Here is a 22,011-nt window from a genome sequence, read left to right as displayed (position 1 = left end):
TTGTCAACGCTAAACGTCATGCTCCATTCATTTGCCCATGCTGCAATCCGGTTTAAGTTGGTCTGGAGCAACTCCCTATCGTTTTGATTCCCGATTACCCCCATTAGCCTCACATCATCTGCGAATTTGCTAGTAATCCCATCGATACGCTGATTGAGTTTATCGATAAAAAGTGAAAAAGTATAGGGCAAGGACGCTTCCTTGAGGAACTCCACTTGTGACGCCTGTCCAACCAGAGAATTCCCCGTTCACCATAACTCGTTGCTACCTATCTCTAAACCATGATTCTATCCAATTCAGATATTGTCAGATATAATCTGATTCAGTCGATTCAGATATAATCTGCGTATTTAACTTCTGATTTTGGTTAATGTGGTCTGCTGTCCTGGTTTTTTGCTGTTAAATTCACTCTCTTGAAAAAAAGCTTTCGAGACACCTGTTTGTCCCAGTTTTCCCTGCACATCAAAGATCTAATGAAATATAATTATTTTCAGTATTTATTAAGCAGAACTATTACATATTTCATATCACCTATAAACTGAGTCAAAGTTCTTGAAATTTCTGTCTGCCAGAACAATCTAGCCACAATTTCTTCCAAACTATATTTTTTGGTTCTTTAACTACTATATAGTTTTGTCCAAACACTGTTCGGTTGCTGCGAAAGGGTCTTTTTCTGATTCGCCCTTATGCCGCTCAGACAGTGTATTTTTCTATACCAATCCTCTGATTTGCTTGGCTTTTTGTCTTTTTGTAGTTTGCAGTATTTCTAATAAACGGCTCTAGTTGTTCATTATAGTTCGGATTGCAAAACTAGCATAAACCAGATATTTTTGTCCAGATTGGGATATAGGACCAACCCCCCCCCACCCCACTTTGCTTATCTCCATGTTTTAAAATTTACATACAAAAGCAGAGTTTTGAAATGAACAGGGTTCGTACGGGTCAGGGAAAACCGGGAAAAGTCAGGGAAAAATAATTTTACTAAAAAAAGTAAGGGAAATCAGGGAAAATGGCCCATTTTTGCTTTAAAACCTGGAAATTTCAGACAACGACCTGGAAAATCTTCACGATTGTTGTCTGATCGGGAAAAAAGATTGATCAAAAATAATAATGAGGGGAAAAAAATCTGTGGGGACTAAAAAGGGAATTCCAATAACATCGTAAATATTGATAATCCGTAATATATTGCAATATATCGCAAAAAAACGTTAGATACTGCCAAGGAAGAAGGAGGATTTCGTAAGTCCGCTTGGAAAAGCGTATTGCTACGACTTTATCGTAACTTTTTCCTAGTGCTTCCCCAGAAACATCATAACTATGCATTGTAGAAAGCCATGGGTACAAAGCGCAGTTGCGATAATTTCGTAAGTTGACTTCAGTTAGGAACGACAGATGACGCACGGGTATGTTTTGATTTTCCATGTGGGTATTTTTATTTGAAAACAATACGTTGTAAGAAAACTTGTCTGAGCGGATCGTCAGTAGGATGATTGGATCAAAGCAGTCAAAAATGACCCGTATGGTGGCAGCTTTGCGGTAAAACTCGCAACATGGGCAGATAAGTTATCCAGAACTATGCCAAGCACGTGAAATCAGAGTTCAGTGAACAACCCCCGATTGCGTAGCTTCTCGGTTCTAGCGCTTACGCGAGTGCAAGCCAACTGTAAAGAATTTTGATGCAGTAAAACCAACTACATCTTTGACTAATTATGTCACAAAGGAAACAACTGTAAAGGCTTAAATCTTGTGGGCATTGAAATTGCCGAAAAGGGAAATCTTTCATTCCTTAATTGTGTTCCATTTTTCTTCTCCATCAGGTGTATTTGAAAAGCATGAATGTGTGTAAAAAAATCTTCGATTATGATGTCATTATGATATTGTAATTAAAATTATTAATTTTATAATTAATATAAATAATTTTATAATATAATTAATTTTTTCTAAATTTTTATTAATTTATATAAATTTTCTGATTTAAAAAAAAAACCTGGAATTTTTTTTAAAATTTGACTGGAAAACCTGGAAAAGTCAGGGAAATTTTTTTACGAAAATGAGTATGAACCCTGAATGAAGTAAAAATTTAAATATTAAAAAAATGCATACTTTTTTCTGACATCCATTTCTGGATGTCAGAAGTCTGTCTTTCCAGTCAGATAGTTGTTTGGTAAAAAGCCAACTTTAAATAAAAATGCCATATTTTTTTTTTTTTTTTGCTGTAATTAAAAATTAGCATAAATTAATAAGTATAGTACTTGTAACAGTTTTGACTGCGGATTTGAATTTACGTAATTGATTTGAATACAAAATTGCTTATTAAAAATTTGTTTTTTTTTTTGGACCCAATATGACAAGAAAACGAAACTGTTAAGTGGTTAAGTCAGTTGCTGCCAATCTTAGCTCGTAGTCAAAAAACTATGAGCAATTCTATATATTAAATTATGTTTTCACAAGTCAGTGAATGTTAATTGTATGTCAGAGATTACTGCAAAACATCTGTGAGAAAAGTTTTGTTTCAGAGCTTCATATAGTTTTCAAATGACCTATTGATTCGTGGACCGGATAAAAGAAGTCATATTTGGAGAAAAGAACTTCAAAAATAAAATTGCCATGTGTGGCCATATAGTTCTTAATTTCTCTATTGTTCTTTTAGTCAAATTTTTTAGCTTGCATGTTCATAAACCAAAACAAATTCATAAATGGAATTATTTCTGTTGTGTGTAAACCGAAGGATTACTGTAATGGTTGTTATATGTAAGGAGTAACTAAAAAGCCATGTGTGTATATGCTCTTTGCGCGTGTGTGTGTGTGCGTGCTGGTTTTTTTAAAATAAAATGATACTACAACATATCCTGATGGAGGTATTTTGATGAAATTTGGTATACAGGAAATATGTGAGCCATGGGGAAAAGAAATTAAAAAAAAAATAGTTCACTTTAAAGACTCACCAGGTAAAAAGTGACGCTTTTCTATTCTAGTTATGTTTTTCCCGTGGTCCAAATGTATATATCAAGTTTCACTGAATTAGTCCAACACAATGGACTTTACATAGGTCGGTAGCATCAGCTTAATTATGGGCTTACTGTAACATCACTGTTGTGAGTGATTTGCAAGTTAATGCCAAAGTGCTACATATAAACATGATAATACTTTTCATTGCTCATTTTTGTCGCACCACTGTAATTTTCTGCACACGAGGGCTAATTAGACTGGGACCTATAATTTATTGCCGATTCCAAATGGCAGGCTTGTTTTTTATACTCATCAAGGGGTTGGTGCACTAACCCCATCGATGGGGGACTCCTTGCGATAGCAATTTTTTCCTGCGGTCTTGTCACCGTTTTTTTTTTTGTTGTTGTACCTCTGTGTCAGGAAAGTTTTCTGATAAGGACAAACCGGATATCAAACTTGTGACACCTCTAAACATCCTTTCGTACTTTAGGCAAGCATCTTATGGACCTGGGCTACCGCGCCCAATACTTTTCATGCCTTTCCATTATTTAGATGATATTATGGGTAAATGGAAAAGTATATGGAAAGGGAAATGCAGGCAGTGGACACTTATTATTGTGTCTTTGTTTTACCATACATCTGGTTGGACTCTGCAACGAAGCTTAGCCGGAAGAGATCTCAGTAATAGGATAAGTCTGTTAACAGAGTTCTGCCATTTATTCAGCATACATCGGATTATTACAGACAATTGCCACCTGGCAAACGTGCTAGTTTTTGTCAGTGTAGCTCTGGGTTTGATTCCCTATTCATGCAGGGATATGTACCTACTAACAAATTCCCTGTACAGATCATGCAGATATCTTGGAAATACCTAACTGTTACATTATTAAAAATTTTGAAAAACAATTATTAAATTAAAAATATTCCTTCTTTCTGTATGAATCAAGTGATCATTTTATGTGCTTATCTCATTGAATAATGCTGAAAAAGATTGTTATACAAAGAATGAAAGAAACACAGGTTTTCTCATTAAAATATGATAATTTTCGTTATTGTTCATTATATTTGCAGTCTTGTGATAAACCAGTGAAGTAAACAAGTGCACATAGAAAACGTCCTAATTAAATGGGCAAATTTTGAAAAACCATTGTTTATTTTGGCATTATAGCTAAAAATAATGTATAAAATGTGACAATATCAAAATGTAAAAATTATTCAGACAGCTCTTAATATTGTTTACACCAGTACAATATTTATTTCATTCAGTACAAACCTTGGATTGTATGGAGAAAAATCAGCTTTCCTTGAGAGACCACAATAGTGATATTTCACTAAATACGCATATTTTTCCAACTAGAGCATTTTGCAAATGTATTTTTCCTTTTTATTTCAGGTTGAATCTGAAGCAACATATGACAGGATAGGAGGCTCAGCAATGGGTGGTGGATCATTTTGGGGTTTGGGATCTTTATTGACCAAAGCAAAGGTGACAAGAATTTTCAGAAAATATTCCTTATACAGTCAACGCTCATTTTTACAAACCCATACAGACTTGTTGAATAGTTTGTAAAATGAAGTTCGTAAATGGGAGAGATGATGGGAAAAAAAAGACTTGAAGCACCTACAGAGACTACGCTGACATGATGTGGTAATGCGAGTAATATGAAATTCTACCTATAAAAGTTCTGTATGTTCATGCTGTGTTAACAGGACGCATCATTACAACATGGTCCCATGTCATGCCAGAGTAGTCTGTAGGCATTCTAAGTCACATCTATTCATGATTTCCGAAAAAAATCACATATTTGCTTCATCACAACATTTTGGTAAACATAAGATTCAATGGAATTCATGGTACATAACATATCAATTTTGCTGTCAGATTCATAATGTACAGAGTGAATTACATTGTCAATGCATTTCACTTTATGGTCATCCCTACCAACAATTGAACCCTCCCTCCTTCCTAGCACTCAAACTTTCACACCCTGATAGGACATGCATGAATCCTTCCTGTCATGTCAACACCCCTATAGATAAGATCTTATCTATGAGAAGGGGGGTCTGTAGATAATTGTAGATAAGATCTTATTTACATAAAGAGTATTACAGGTGTTCCCAAAACATCTGCACGTTAAGACTTCTTAATTAACAATTATACAGTTATTAATGGGGTTCTACTGCATGTTGGTGATGGCAAATTTTTAAACTCCACCTTTCCTCCTACATTTTGTTTTCTCTTAAGACACATATAAAGTCTGAATTGAAGTTTACTTTTGGTTACTATGAACTTTGAGGTAGCTGGAAAAATAAAATAAAAGCTGAAAGGGGGAATATGAGTTATTATAATAGAGGGCGAATAGAAATGATAGGTCGTAAAATTAGAGCAGATTTTAACATAAGCTTGATACAAACGTATGCTTTTAACATTAGTTCTATGACCATGCTGTTTGGGACAGAGGACTAGTTCATAAAAAAGAGCATGTTCATAATTTGGAGGCTCGTAAAACTGAGCGTTGACTGTGTTGACATGATGATCAGGGTGTTATTTTCTTCCCTTATTTTCTGAATCTGCTTCATAATGCTGGTAGATGCACATCTGGTTTATCATTAATGATTTTATTTTCCAATAATTGAGAATAGTATAAGTGCAAGTATATTCAATTAGTAGCTCGTGAAAACTCAAGATTGCTCCCTGCTGGATCTCAATTTCATACTTGCAAGATAATGATTGACATCCTGTTATAAAGATTCATTCAAACAATAACAATGTGCTAATATGAATTTGAGCAAATGCTATAATTGTAATATAGGTGCACCTCTTTTGATGACTCGAAAAAAGTTGAAGACCCGTTATGGGCTTCAATGACTGGTTGGCCAATAGGTAAGAAAAATGAGCTCTCAGTGTTATGCTGTAAAATAAGAAAATCCTAGTCAAAATTAGGTGACACATCTAAGAAATTATGATAAACTAGCCTCAAGTTGGATTTTTAATTAGTCATAGTTTTATATATTTTTGTCCGATAGAGAGCACTACAGCATAAATGTAAATGAAAAAGATTGATATGTAATGTTGGAAATATTTGTTCTGTGGGAAAGATGGTGTTAAGTCACATTTTTCTGTCTGTTCGTGTACTATTCCATTTGTTTTAAAAATTTATTTTGTCACTTCTCCATGGTTTACCTCTAGGCAGACCCACATCAATATCTGGCATGCTCTAGTTTTCTACACATGCTGGAATTATTGGAAAAAGCCGGGGTGGGAACTCTTCACCAATTGTGCTGCACTGTGCCAAAATTAACATCCTGCACCATCTTGCTCCAATAGTGTCTTTTTGTATTTTACTGTGCCAAAATATCCAAATTTTGTCTCAGTGTGTGCTGAATTTCGGAAAGGATAGCAAAAAATTCTCCCTACTGCCCCAAAATGATTCTTTCAGAGAGAGCGCGTTTTATTCCTCCATACTTCAGCACTACTCCCCATCTTCCTTAGTTGCGTTATCTTGAGACCTTAAAAATAGATCTCTGCTCAAAAATAGTTTGAGTATTGTAAAGTACAGTGAAAAAAAAACTTGTGGGCTAACTATGTGTGCTTTTCACGCTTTGCAAACATTACAAAGGTAATTTTTCCATTCGAATGAACATTTTCAATCCAAAAATATTTAATTTTTATTTATTCTTCCTTCACTCAAAGGTTTTTTTTTTAAGTGTCACATCACAAACATTTCAAAACTATAATCCATCCTGTCTGTCCTTGAAAAAGTTGTCGGAAGTCTAGAAAAATTTACGAAATTATGGATATAAGGTTACAGGGAATAAAATCTTAGAGTGAGAAAAAAGTACCAACTTTTGCAAAAATGCATACAGGAGGTTCAAAACGAGTAGACATTCATCCATCGATCATTAGCATTTTAGCATTTTGCTAAATCTTGTTCCTCATTTTCAATTTTTTGCTAACTGTTTACAGATTTTTTTTTCTACATCAATTTTCAGATTTACCTAGCAAGTTCCAATGTTTGCCAATACGCATTGATTCACGCATAAAAATTCAATTTTACTCCGAATTTTGTTGAGGAGTGAAAATACTCCATCAAATTTTAGGTATTTTTTTAATAGTGTTATTTCTCACTGATTTACAAAAATACCCCTTAAAACTTTAGAGAGGAGTGAAATTACTCTCCAAAATTATATTTTTGAATAACACTGGTTCCCACACTCGACTTTGTCTCCAAAAATCGAATTGAGATAACTGCGGCGCCTTATTTAAATTATCGGCTCCACATCGGGCTTTCCATCAAGGAAACCCCGATATTATCCGTGATCGTGCAGCTGAAGAGGGTTTATAATGTTCTTTCAACTTTAAAGCGCAAATGTGAGTCAGTTTCTGTTTTCAGAAAAAGGAAAGAAAAAAGTCACTCCTGCAAGCAACAGAAATTACTATAGCTACTTTTCATTACGTCAAATCCCCATGTTTTGTGGGAAAAATTTCATTCTGCGAGTAAAAGGGCTAATCTGCCAAATCACGAATGCCGATTTGGCCATTTCACCAAGTAACAAGTTAAATCACCAATGTCGCCAAATAATGAATACTAAATTTCCAAACATCATGTTGATTCATCCGTTCTCCCAGTTTGCAACAATTTCTTTCTGAATATAACAAGAAGCTGGCAGAGAGAGCGAGAGAGAAAAATCATGCCCATAAAATTGGTGGGGGGGGGGGAACAGGTGTTTATATTCATCCGATTTGAGCATAAGTGGTAGCACCTCCTGAGCACATAAACACTGCCTAAAATTTACCAAAGAACATTCAAGGTTTTATGGTTTCAATACCATACTCATTCACTCCTTGTCAACAGAAGCGACTTATGGGCCATCCTTTGCACAGGACAGGCACCTCTGAGTGGGACCAAATCTGGAGTGAATAAAGAAAATGTTTTTCGGGAAGTGTGAAAAAAAAAGTCTTTAAAGTTTTAACTATTTAAAATGCAATGATTCTGTAATATAATTCTAACGAAATGTAGGATTATCAATATATTGGGAGTGGGTGAAAATCTGCTGCCTTTCCAGGACTTTTTAAGGTGCAGCCCCTCTTGCATGAACCACGGCGTGCATGGTCGATTGTCCAACATTTGTTGAGTGGCGACAAATTGTTTAAAAAGCGCAATGTACCGGTCAGTTGTCACCGTTTCTCGCAAGTAAAAGAGCCCAATGATGCCTTTGCGGGAGATTGCAGCCCAAACGGTAAGTTTTGGGCAATGGAGTGGTCGTGCGTGAGACAAATGTGGATTTTCGGTACCACAAAATCTCCAATTGTATCTGTTAACACCACCATGCAGATGAAAATGCACCTTGTCTGTAAACCATATTCGCGACATCGAAACCAGAACCAGCAATCATTTTGAGCATCTCGTTAGCGAAATCCTCTCATTGTCATTCAGTTTGAACTGGTATGGCGTGCTGGCATTGAATCTTGTGTGGAAACATGTGTAATATTTTCCGTATGATTCAGTATGTGCTGGATGGCGTGATTCTGGATTAAGTTGCAAGTCTGCTAACAGATTTATTCAGATGATGCTGAATAACTGCAGCAAGTATCGTTGCATTTTCAGGTGTAATGGTGGAGTGGGTGGGACCCACATTTCCAACTAACACATCTGCAACGTTGCCCGTCTGTTGAAATTTGTTGAATAGCTCACAAATTGTGTTCCCATCTGGGCTTTTTGATACTTGAAATCACGTTTAAAAACTTCTCCTTGTGGCAGTAGGGCTGTGATTTAATCGGTGGTACTCCAACACAATAAACACGTTCTTCCATTGAATACATCACTTCCGGAATTTCTTTCACTATACGCTAATAGCAGTCATGTTTCAACGGCAAAATCTTCAGCAACTGATCGCTCTCAGCGTCTGAGCTCTCTTTGTAGGAATCCGTAGTGCTGCATGTGGCGCCATCTATCGGCATAATTCGTAACTAAAATTTTGAGGCTTCTTTATCAGATTCTTATGGTTTTTTAATAAACATACCACTGGTTTCATGCTTCAATTTATCACTGTTTCAGAGTTATTTATTTTCAAAGTTAGGGGGTCCTTCGTGAAATACCCTGTATGACTTTCTGTGGTGTTTTAATTTCAAGTCTGCTGTTCCTTAGGAAAATAAATAAATGTTGTCATGGCAATCAGCAGACCCATAACACAAATATACACTCAGTAGCATATCCACGCATGGTTATTTGAAAGATGGGTGGCACCAACTACTGCTACACACAAAAGTATAAAAATATCAAAAATTAAGATTTTTCTATTGAATTAATTATTAATTTAACACTTTCGGATCTGAGCTATTTCGACTATTTTTATCCCTGTAGACTGAGGGTTTTTGGTACTTTCATGATTTGTTTTAAATACTTAGAATATATATATCTTAACATTTATTTTTAGATAGAAATTTCAAACTCTTTTCTTTCATAATATAGCAATTACTTAAAGGTACTAATTTATATTTAATGAGAAATAATTGAAAAAAAGTATGATTCAGAGTTTTGAAAAAAGTTCAGCATAAGAAAACATAATTTTTCGACATAATATTGCAAACAATTCTGAATAAAAACTTAACCACACACAAATGTTGTTCAAATATCTAAAAATTATTTTATTTAAAATTTTTTTTTTTTTTAAAATTGGCTTTAGTATGGTACATTTCAAAACACTTTTACTCACTGAGCAACACCACAAGGTTTGCAATAATTATGAGTTTCTTTCCTGAATCTTTTTCCAGTTTCTGCCTTTGATTTGCTCCATTGTTCCTCTTCATCTAAAGTGAATAGTAATTTTGTAAAATATACGTCCTAAAACATTTGAAAAAAATAAGTAATGTATACGAAATTTTTTGTTCAAAAGCAAAAAATCAGATTTATTTTACCAGTGCTATGGTCATTATCTGAAAACTGAAATTTTGAACCCCTTATACAAGCTGGCTGGTATTCTGGATCATCTGAATCTGATAACTCTAACAAAGAATCGTGTGCTAATATATAAGTTCAGCCAAATCTTTGGCATCTGATAAGTTTAAAAATCGTTTGAGACATCGCAAAACACAAAAAAACGTGGCTACCTTACCTAGGAGGACAAATGCATTTCAACTATACTTCTACATCATTTGATAAAGCTACATTCGGTGGCTGCTGCCATCTGTATATGTTTTTAGGAACAAGAAGATTTATGGATTATGTTAAAAACACTGGGAACACATATATCCATCCATTTTATAGCTATGAGATTTAAAAGTTAAGCCAGAGTCGGACTTGGGCTTAGTTCCCTTGAACAAAAACGGCATCCCAAGTCAGGCTCGGGCTTAGACCCGAAACTGTTAAGTTAGAAAAACTTGAAAACTAATTATAGAAAATTTTATCCTATACACTGCTGCTGTTTTAGACGAGAAATTATGCCCTCAGCAAACAAAAAGTATGAATCATCTTCCTTTCCGGCTTCGGTGTCCCCGTGGTGAAACAACCCTTTCAAAATTCCATCAAAAAATAACTAATAGTCACAAAGAAATTTTTATCCTATTAACTAGCTTAACACTAGAACTGCAGAGTGGGTCAATTTGACCCAAATCGAACTTTGTTTTCATTTATCTCAAAAACTTACAGGCAGATGTTAAAAAAATTTCTTGACTTTTCATGATATCATTTGATATTAATTCACGAAAATTTTATCATCTTCACATTTTGTGTTTCAGAGCTATAAGCACTTATGCCTAGAACCGCGGTTTGGGACATTTTGACCCAACGTACTATTCTATAGGAAAAATGGGATATAGAATTTTCTAGGAAGTGGTTATCCATTCTAAAATTTTTTGTAAAATAAGATAGTGAAGCATAAAGGTCTTTCAAGGTCAAGGCCAATTCGTTGTCAGAGTAGATTATCTTTTTTTCAATGGGGTAATGGCAAGTAGAGTTAAATATTTTTTTTCCTTTGTAAACTTGAATACCTGGAATTCTGACGGGTCTCAATAAAGATTTTGGGAGAGTAAAATCTTAACTCTAGAAAAAACGTGTAGTTGAGATTTCTGTAGGCGAACGATGTCACAGAAAAAGAGTAAACTTCTGGCTTGCACCAAATATGTTTTGCACGGATTTCGAAACCGTGGGAAGTATCATCGTCCAACGAATCTCTCTTTCAGAGCACATAGTGATACAACTGATCAAGCCATTTGAACAAGGGCAGAAATGCCTCAACCGACACTTTTTTCACTACACTGAAGCTTGCTCAAATGCTAAAAGCCAAGAAATACGAGCTTAGTAGAGACGACAAGACGAAATTGAAGAGCAATATTATCTCACACAATAAAGATAGTGAAACTACAGTTGTATGGAACAATGATGCCACAATAACAATTTATCGAGGGAAGGACGATATAAGTTTTTCATTACTCAGCATGCTTCATCTGGTAGTCGATATTTGCAGTGGTAGCCAGAAAAAGCTTCGACACACACACAGAAACTATTTCACACAATTCAACAAAGTGTAACGATCGTAGTTGTAGCCATCAAATGCCCAGAAAAAATTTCGGCATCATAGACGTTTTCTATAACATCCTGGATCCCACTATAAAGATATTCCTGTATTTTGCATACAGCAGTACAGAAGGCCTGAACTGTTTTTTGAAAGCAGTTCCTCTAAAATCGTATTGAAGAGCTGCGTTCATCATATGTGTTGCCCTTGCGCAAAAGGAACGTGTGCTTTTGATCATGTATCTGTTTGTGAGCGATTAAAATAATAGTAATGAATAAAAATAAATGAGTTTGATGTCAGGTAACGTAAAAATGTGGAAACAAAACTGTTAATTTTTGCATGGGTTGTGCAACTTCAACATGCAATGAATGTGCAAGAATAATGAAAAACAAATTGCTCAACTGCTCATCATAAATTCCACTTATCAGTAAGAAATCAATACTTATTTGGCAGAATCATATTATAGACTTTTTCATGCTCAATTTGACATGCTTATTTTACATCTTTGTCATATTATGGGATTACTGAAAAACTTTTTTGGACTGAATAGAGTAAATAATGTATAATAAATATTATTTTTACTGAATTACATCATTTTTTCGGTTAATTTTGAAGCCCATTTTATATTCATAAACAAATATAATTTTCCATTATGAATACGCAATTAGACGACATTGAATAAGAGTAGGGAGAAACCCAGAAACCGAAAATAAATATTCTATTTTCGCTATGAAACACTGTTTTTTGAAAGTGTGGGTCAATTTGACCCAGTCCGCGGTTCTAGGTATACCGAAAGTGCCGCAGTTCTAGTTGTAAGATTTATATTTTCTATCAGAGATGGCAGCATCATAATTGTTTTGTTTTTCAAGTGGTAAAAAAATCCATCATTTTCTCTATCTTTATACTTGTTTTAAAATTTATTTTCTAATAAAACAATTTTTTCAAAAATTGCAGATGATTTTATACAGTTTTTGCCCTATTTGTTCAAATCAAACCATTCAATAAACTTAACACTAGAACCGCAGCACTTTCGGTATACCTAGAACTGCGGACTGGGTAAAATTGACCCAAACTGAAAAAACTGTGTTTCATAGCAAAAACAGGAATTTGTTTTTGGTTCCTGGGTTTTTCCCTACTCTTATTCAATGTTGTTTAACTGCATATTCATAATGGAAAATTATATTTGTTTATGAATATAAAAATGGGCTTCAAAATTAGCTAAAAAATTACAAAATTCAGTGAAAATAAGATTTAGTATACATTTTATTTACTCTATTCAGTCCAAAAACATTTTTTAGTAATCCCATAATATGAAAAAGATGTAATGAGTACGTCAAATTAAGTATGAAAAAGTCTATATGGTTCTGTCAAATAAGTATTGATTTTTTACTGATAATTGGAATTTGTGAATTTATGATGAGCAGTTGAGCAAATTTTTTTTTTCATTATTCTTGCACTTCGTATGTTGAAGTTGCAAAGCCCATGCAAAAATTAACAGTTTTGTTTCCACATTTTTATGCTACCTGACACATCAGATCGTTTATTCTTGTTTATTAATATTATTATTTTGATTGCTCACGAATAGTTACATGATCAAGAGCACACGAACATTTCCTTTTGTGCAAGGGCAACACGTATGATGAACGCAGCTCATCAATAAGATTTTAGATGAACTGTTTTCAAAAAAATAGTTTTGGCCTTCTTTACTGCTCTATACAAAATCCAGGAATATTTTTATAGTGAGATCCAGAATGTAGATAACGTCTGTGATGGCACCTTCACTAAATATTTTATGTTCATTTGATTGTTACAACTACGATCGTTACACTTTGTTGAATTGTAGTGTGAAATAGTTTCTGTATGTGTGGAAGGTTTTTGGGGCTACTACTGCCAATATCGACTGCCAGATGAAGCGTGCTGAGTAATGAAAAACTTATATCGTCCTTCCCTCGATAAATTGTTACTGTGGCATCATTGTTCCATACAACTGTAGTTTCACTATCTTTATTGTGTGAGATAATATTGCTCTTCAATTTCGTCTCGTCGTCTCTACTAAGCTCGTATTTCTTGGCTTTTAGCATTTGAGCAAGCTTCAGTGTAGTGAAAAAAGTGTCTGTTGAGGCATTTCTGCCCTTGTTCAAATGGCTTGATCAGTTGTATCACTATGTGCTCTGAAAGAGAGATTCGTTGGACGATGATACTTCCCACGGTTTCGAAATCCGTGCAAAACATATTTGGTGCAAGCCAGAAGTTTACTCTTTTTCTGTGACATCGTTCGCCTACAGAAATCTCAACTACACGTTTTTTCTAGAGTTAAGATTTTACTCTCCCAAAATCTTTATTGAGACCCGTCAGAATTCCAGGTATTCAAGTTTACAAAGGAAAAAAAATATTTAACTCTACTTGCCATTACCCCATTGAAAGAAAGATAATCTACTCTGACAACGAATTGGCCTTGACCTTGAAAGACCTTTATGCTTCACTATCTTATTTTACAAAAAATTTTAGAATGGATAACCACTTCCACATGAACCACGGCGTGCATGGTCGATTGTCCAACATTTATTGAGTGGCGACAAATTGTTTAAAAAGCGCAATGTACCGGTCAGTTGTCACCGTTTCTCGCAAGTAAAAGAGCCCAATGATGCCTTTGCGGGAGATTGCAGCCCAAACGGTAAGTTTTGGGCAATGGAGTGGTCGTGCGTGAGACAAATGTGGATTTTCGGTACCACAAAATCTCCAATTGTATCTGTTAACACCACCATCCAGATGAAAATGCACCTTGTCTGTAAACCATATTCGCGACATCGAAACCAGAACCAGCAATCATTTTGAGCATCTCGTTAGCGAAATCCTCTCATTGTCATTCAGTTTGAACTGGTATGGCGTGCTGGCATTGAATCTTGTGTGGAAACATGTGTAATATTTTCCGTATGATTCTGTACGTGCTGGATGGGAAGATCTGGCTTATCCAGAAAATCCGGACACTTACTCTAAACATTCCTTAAACAACTCTGTGCCAAAATTAACATCTTGCGCCATCCTGCTCCAATAGTGTATTTTAGTATTTTTCAGCGCCAAATAGCCAAAATAACAGATTTTGCCTCAGTATGCTTGGAATTTCGGAAAAGGATGCCAAATTTTTTTGTTTGTGTTTGCTGCGAAAAGATTTTTTCCGAGAAAAGAGTGTTTTATTCCACTGTACTTTCAGCACCACATTCCCATTTTCCATAGTCGTACTGTCCGTGACCTTGAAAAAATAGAGGTCTCTGTTCGAAAGTAGTTTGACTACTCTGCAAAGTACAGTGTTGGGAAAAAATTTGTGGGCTAACCGTGTGGGCTTTGCAAGCACTACAGACATATATTTGGACAAAATTTTTCAATCAAAAAATATTTAATTTTTTTATTTACCCTTTCCCGACGCAAATTTTATTTAAAGTGCTACAAACATATCAAACCAATAATCCATCTGGTCTCTCATTGAAAGAGTTGCCATAAGTCCTGAAATTAAAGACAGGGTCACAGATTTTTTCTTTTTTTCAAATCAATTTTCTCGGTAAGTTCCTGCGCCCAACTTCCTCCCCAAAAATCGGATTGGGATAACTGCGGCTTCTTATTTAAACTATTGGTTCCTCATCAGGCTTTACATCCCGAAACCGCGATAATATCCATGATTGTGCTGCTGAAGATAGTTTGCAATGGTCTTTGAACTTAAAGTGCAAATGCGAGTCAGTTTCGGTTTTCAAAAAAAAAAGAAAAAAAGGTTGCACTATAAGCAGCAGAAATTACTACAGTCGATCGTCATTGCTTCAAATTCCGATGTTCCGTGAAAAAATTTTCATTCCGTAAGTAATTACAAATGCTAATTTAGCAACTTTGCCAAATATAGTGTGTTAAATCGCCAATGTCGCTAACGAACGATTTAAAAATAGCTAAATGTCGCTAAATATCGAGTGCGTAATCGCCAAACTTCATGTTGATTCTTCCGAAATTTTCTCCTATTTTGCATACAATACCTTTCAAAGTATAAAAGAATTGAATGATCCTACCGGGTCATTCCATCGCCAACCATGGGAAACACTGCTCTAATTCATTGCTTTTTTCTTGTAATTAGAGATAGGATTAATATTCAGCTGCTATTTGGTATTCATCCTCGCAGAATATTTGTGTAAATCTAAATACATCAAACTTACTTTAAAAAAATATGCTGATTGGAATTTTTTCCATTTAAAAATTTACTGATTTTATTTTATGTGGTGTATATCCTTTCCTGTGAAAAAGGTTATGTCGGGGGAATTTCTGGGACAATGAAAACATGAAACTGAAAATATAATCCTTTTGCAATAAAAGGTGAAAGTAGGCATGATAACATTCGGCACACAAGTTAACTAACTGAAGGATGTACCTAGACAAGATATGTATTGAGCTACTGAAAAAGACAAAAAACATTAAAGATGGAAAAATAAGAAAATAAGTCGTAATTTAATGCATTACTTGTTGAAAGTAAATATTGGTTGACATTTTTTCTTAATTACATGTAAAATTGTAACAAGTGTTGAAAATTTTTTTTTTAAAGTAATATTATATATATAAAATATAATATATCATCGTTAAATTCAATTAATTCAAAATAAAAATCCCTCAATTACCAGTGTTCAATATTTATTTAAATTGCATAATTAAAATTCAATGTCAGTCACATTTGAAGTAACTAATAATTTAATATTCAGTTAAACACATCAGTTTTATTTATAATTGTGATGAGTTTTAAGAAAATCAGGCCCCCCCCCCCGGCTTTTGAAAATACACTACAAATGGTATATATATACAAATATATGTGCGTACCTTTAGTACATGCTCTTGGTCGTCGTCGTCGTCCCCGGAAAAAGTTGAAATGACGACCCTGAAGAAAATTGATATTCGGCCAAAGCGCACTAGCGGAATATTCGGTTATTCAGCCAAATCACTAATCATCCCATGCCTACTTGTAACAGCAATTTTGTTACAAGTAGGTACTGCTCTTTATATTTTCAGGAGATTAAAGAGAGCACTTGGGATATCGCCAGCAAACAATCTGGCATCCGACAATTTAACATTAACATTCACACATTTGGGATGAAAATATTCCCAACAAGCTGAACATTTGATTTTAGCAGCTTTTGCAGTAAATTTCTTTTTGCAAGTGAAGCACAGCTACACACTTTCCATTTTGTGCGAGAAAAAAAAAATCAAATACCAATTCTCTCTAAACTGATTTAAAAAGTCTTGATGTTAGAATAACAAATAGGGAAAAAACCAAAGATAGAGAGCGAAAAAAAAAGTGATTTGCTCCAGCTAAAGAAGTGTTCCCAACTCCCAATATACACTTCTCGAGTCATGAAAGGGGTATTGTTTTCACTGCGGTTTTTTCCACCTATGGCAAAAACTTTCCAGCCCTGATTGCTGTAACTGGTAAACTTCAGAAATCAACAGGTGGATAGTTTTCATTATAAAGGATTCCTTCATAATCTAGCATGTATACTACTATAGGGCTATTTTTTTTAGTGCTGGGAATCTATTAAAATTCTTAACTGGTTAATTAAAAAAATTTTAATTGACCAATTAATCTAATTTTAATTGAATATTTTTTTTGTGACCATATAATAATAGATGCAATAAAAATATAGTTTTTTCATTTCACTCACCTACTCTGTAGATGTAAACAAACAGGAATATATATAGGTTAAGAAATTAAGGCTGACTGCTTCAAGCAATTTATGCCGAACATAATTGCCAAAACTTGTAATTCCTTCACTTGAATCATGTTGGTCTTTTACACTGTTATTTTTGGTGGTTATTCAGATTTCAAAACTACTTTAGATTGTACTGTTGCTTGTTTTCTTGCCATTCAAGAAACTCTTGAATGATACTTATAAGTGTAGTAATTAAAGGTAATAATTATACTATGAGCTGATGCTTCCAAGAATATGAAAAACTGCTGTTCATAGTAGAGACAATAAATTTCAGTCTTTTTTTTTTTTTTTTTTCTTTCTAAAACTCGAATTAAACTCAATTTGAAATCAAAATCATCAGTTTTCGTTGAATCAAATTTGGTCAAAAAATTAATTCAAATATTTTTTAAAACAGTCATTTATCCAAAATGTTCTGTATAGAACATGATTTATATGACGTCTTTTTTCAAACAAATCAACTTAATTCACAAAAACTTTTAATAAAAATTTTAAGTTTGTTTGAGTCAATTAGCTCAGCTAGATTTTTCAACTATGGTTAACAATTGATTGATTAACTGATCAGATTAATCAGACCAGCCCTAATTTTTTTCCTTTTTAAATTGATATGTTTTTTTTTTAAACTTAATGTTTTGTTTCCATTATTAAATTTCTTCTCAGGGCTTTGATGAGCTGTTGGAGTTGGCAGAAAGTGGTGACCACAGAAATGTTGACATGTTAGTCAAAGACATCTATGGTGGTGATTATTGTGGCTTAGAACTACCTGGTGATCTCATTGCATGCAGTTTTGGAAAAGCCATACATTCATCAAAGGACAGAAATTTTAATCCCGGTATATTTATATATATTATGATAGGTTTGCAGTCTTGTTTGGAAGAAATTTGAGGGTCCCCCCCTTCAAAATGATTGATCAACCAATTTCCTTGCAACACTGTTTTTAGTACATTCACAAAAAAACTGACTGGTTTAAAAAAAAATTATTGTAATTGGACATTGTTATATAGCAAGGTGAGATAAATAGACAAGTTTATCTTTGAATCACTGAGAGAATTAATTGTGAATGGGATATCAGTTTAGCTTTAATAAAAAAATTTTACATACTTAACCAATTTAGAGAAATTTTTATGGTAGATTATTATATCAAAAATGAATAATATTGCAAACATTTTATTAAAACGGAGTGGCAGTTGAGATAAATTCTACGTATGAATCAGTATGTTATGCATTATACTGCTGTTGATAGCACTTCCTGAACACAAAACACACATAACACTGATGCCATAATCGCTTCATGCCAAAAGGGCATCAGCCACAAAAAATAGTTTTTGGAAAAAGCAAGAAACACTGCCCAAGTATATATATGGATATATATGCCCTGATATATATGGATAATACAAAATACAGTTTATGACTTACAGAGTCACTCATGCTCATTTACAGCAGCTCAAAGAAAGTCACCAATGAAAATGCAAAGTTGTTCATTGGAGTCACTTAGCAGAATTGAATCAATGCACTTTTGCCAAATATCAGGAGCAGCATTAATTCCAAACATTAACCTTTTTTGGTTTAATTTGATAGAGCCCCCTTCCTTGTGTATCAATGTGAGTAACTTCAATGTAGATTTATCAACTGGTGTGCTATTGGGCATGTGTGTGTGTCTCTCTGTGGAGAGACTTTTCACTTGAGTTTACCCACTCCGTCAGATCAGCTCGTATTCGTTCCTCAAAGCTGGAAAACGCTTTAAATGGGCTACAAGACGATTTTTTATTATATTGAAGCATGACATTTGATAAATTTCCAAATGAAGTATGCTCTTGAGAAGGGCATGACAGCAACATAAGGAAACTAGCAACTTTATTTTCTTCAGTGTGAATTTGCTATGTGGTCAAGGTTTCATATTTGTCCACAGAATCTTCTACATCTTCTCCCTCAAATTTTTTATAAGTCAGTGAAGAGCTAGATGGTGCAGAATTCCCAAAGAATTGCACAATTCTTGCTGGGATTTCCAAATTCCTATGGAAAAGTTCTTCCAAGTCAGACATGCCGATGAGGATTAAGAGAAACTAAAACAATTACCTTTGTTTTATGATGGCCACCATTTTGTGGGGTATTGAAATTAGAGAATGCAAATAGTAAAGACAAACACTCAAGACACGTCTGTTCAGTGCAGAATATTTTACTGCCAACATTTACTTCTGTTGTTGCACACTAGAAACTAAATCATAGAAAAGCAAAAACAGTTGACATCATTACAAATCCTCATTCCTGTGAGTTTTTAAGCATTTTCAAGTCCCTCAGCGAAGAACCGAAGAGTTCCATGCAACGGTACAAATCTGGTGTCAGAAGAGGGATGCTTTACAGGTTTGAATGGTTAAAACAAGAAGTTTGAAAAAAGACAATATGGGAGAAGTAATTAAGCAGCTGATGACAATGATGGGCCAAATGAGTGAGGATGTTGCTGCCTTCAGGATGGACATACACAAGGATCTGGAAGAAATTTGGGAATGTGTCAAGAAAACCTTGGGAACAAGACAGATTTGACTCCGGTATGCTACGCAAAAGACCATGTGAGGAGATCTAGTCCAATCACTGCTGCAAGTGAAGGAAGTGCTCTATGTCAAGTGTACCATGTACCATGGCTCACAACTGCTTGGTGGGGGGGGGGGGGGCAGCATAGACTGTACGTGGAAGGCGAATTTAATGGGTTTCCATGCCGGATAGTCATCTATCCTAGAGCTAACGTTGGCATCGTTTGTTGAGACCTGGATCCAGCAGTGACTTTTTCACGTGTCACTCTTGTTGATCCTGCAGGCAGTCATGAGAGAGAAAATGACTGTGTGTGGAAAGTTGGAAGTCTTGTGCTGTCTTCGCAACCGACATCCAGGACTCATGCATTCTTGGACTGGACTTCCTGAAGAAACATGGATTCTCTTTGGACATTCAGAGCGACCAGTTGTGCACAATGAAAAAACAACATTGTCCTACTTGGAGGTAGTCATGACGAAGTCATTCCACGGAAAGTGATAACTGTTCCAGAAGCAGGAATCCCTGATGGCGGCATGGACAAAGGCGGGATCGGAACTGTTCTGTTGAGAAAACCAGGAAGTCATAAGAGATCCAGCATTGTAAGGGAGCGTCATGGGCAGATGCTGGCACCTTGTTGAGGACGGCATGCCCACAGAACTGCCATCATTGCCTCAAGGTAAAAGGAGAAATACAGGCCTGCAGACCCTATTAGGCAGTTAACATTTCCCACATCAGTACATGTGTGCCTTTATGTATTATATGTCAAAAGAGCATTATTTAATGATGCCTGGTGAAAGATATCCATTCCTAAAGTTTCAAAATTTATGCAGGCAGAAAAAGCTAGTCTTGGTGCTGTGTATTTAAATTAGAGAAGACAAACTGTTAAGATGAATAGTAAATACAAAACTCGACGTGGTGTTTGTTCAGGACCAAATATTTTACTGACAACATAAACAACTGCTCCTCTGTTGCCACATTCCAGATTTATTTAGTTTCCAACTAAAATCTGGAAGGGAAACTGATGATGACAAGACCCACTTATTGTGACAGTATTCAGTTCCGAAAGTGGTCGGATTGAAATTTTTTTATTCCAGGTGTTTGTTCTGGTTGGTGATAGCACAAGAAAAATATCTAAAAATTGATAAGCAGCTGCTTGGAAGAAAATGATATTCCATTAGAAAATTCTATTACCTTAAGTGTAGACAATGAATCTGTTATGGTGGGCAAATATAATGGTGTGGCATCGTTTTTAAAAAATAATATTGACCATAGCTGTTATAGGTTGCCTGTGTCATCTCATTCATTTGGCTGCCGAAAAGGGAGCCGAATGTCTTCCAGGAAACATAGAAGAATATCTTATCAATATATTTTATTATTTTTAAAGGAGCTCCCAAGCAAAAACAGAAGTTTCAAAGTTTGTGTAGCAAAGAAAATAGGAAAATACTTAAACATATAACAACACGATGGCTCTCCTTAAACAAATGTTTGGCAAGGTTGTTGGAGCAATGGAAAGAATTACTGTCATATTTCAAGGAAGAACTAAAACAGAATAAGGCAGATACCCCTAAACATTCTACCATCCCAAAAGTCAGTGGGAATATAATGAATTGCTGTAAGTAAGGCCCCTTTCAGACGGAGTGGATGCGGGTCCAGAAGAAGTTTTAACAATTGGTATATACTGAGCCTTTCAGACGAGCCGAAATTCGCCTGCATCTTTGAAGTGTTCATGAGTGTCCGGACGTCGTCCGCATGTGTCAAAACCTAAATGCGGGCTCTGCATCCACACATACAAGTTTTGACAATTAGGTTATTCGGAGCTATTCACACAATGCGGATGCGGAGTGAATTCGTCCGTATCTTTGACTACTTTTTAAAGATGATTTTGCACAGAATTTTTTAATTATTTGCCATAAATACCCTTAAAAATACCATATGAAGGTCCCTGTTCATCAATAGGATGTACCCACATACATCTATCCCTTCATTTCCTTCTGAGATGAAGGAGATATAGCAACTGTAAATTTTGTCCATACTTTACAATTTTATACAATAAAAACCTTCCAACAAGGGCCACTAACTGGACCAATATTATAAGCCGTTCTGTAATTCATTACAAATATTTAGTCGACTAAATCCTTCAGTAACTTTTAAATTTAATTTTAAAAAATTTATTTTTTATTTTTTAATATTTAAAATTATTTAAAAAATATAAATATTTAAAATTATTTTAATCTTTTAATTTTTTTAAACTTAAAAAAATACTTTTATTTAACAATGTTATCCACGTATGGCG

The 22,011-nt window shown here is 34.8% G+C and overlaps 1 protein-coding gene across 3 annotated transcripts in view; it reads left to right on the top strand.

Annotated features, from left to right (window-relative positions):
- LOC149084313 (4'-phosphopantetheine phosphatase) overlaps nucleotides 1-22,011 on the top strand; it is a 121,599-nt gene that overhangs the window by 40,609 nt on the left and 58,979 nt on the right. For all 3 annotated transcript variants that reach the window (XM_089234682.1, XM_089234683.1, XM_089234681.1), the window contains 2 exons: nucleotides 4,343-4,435; nucleotides 17,853-18,024. In XM_089234682.1, coding sequence (XP_089090808.1) covers nucleotides 4,343-4,435; nucleotides 17,853-18,024 — 265 coding nt within the window. The remainder of the gene's footprint in view (nucleotides 1-4,342; nucleotides 4,436-17,852; nucleotides 18,025-22,011) is intronic.

Source organism: Pholcus phalangioides, unplaced genomic scaffold, assembly GCF_987345545.1.
Source record: "Pholcus phalangioides strain wild (caught in Gottingen) unplaced genomic scaffold, Ppha-v1.0 ptg000008l_1, whole genome shotgun sequence".
NCBI lineage: Eukaryota > Metazoa > Arthropoda > Arachnida > Araneae > Pholcidae > Pholcus > Pholcus phalangioides.
This window is presented reverse-complemented; position numbering and strand designations above follow the sequence as displayed.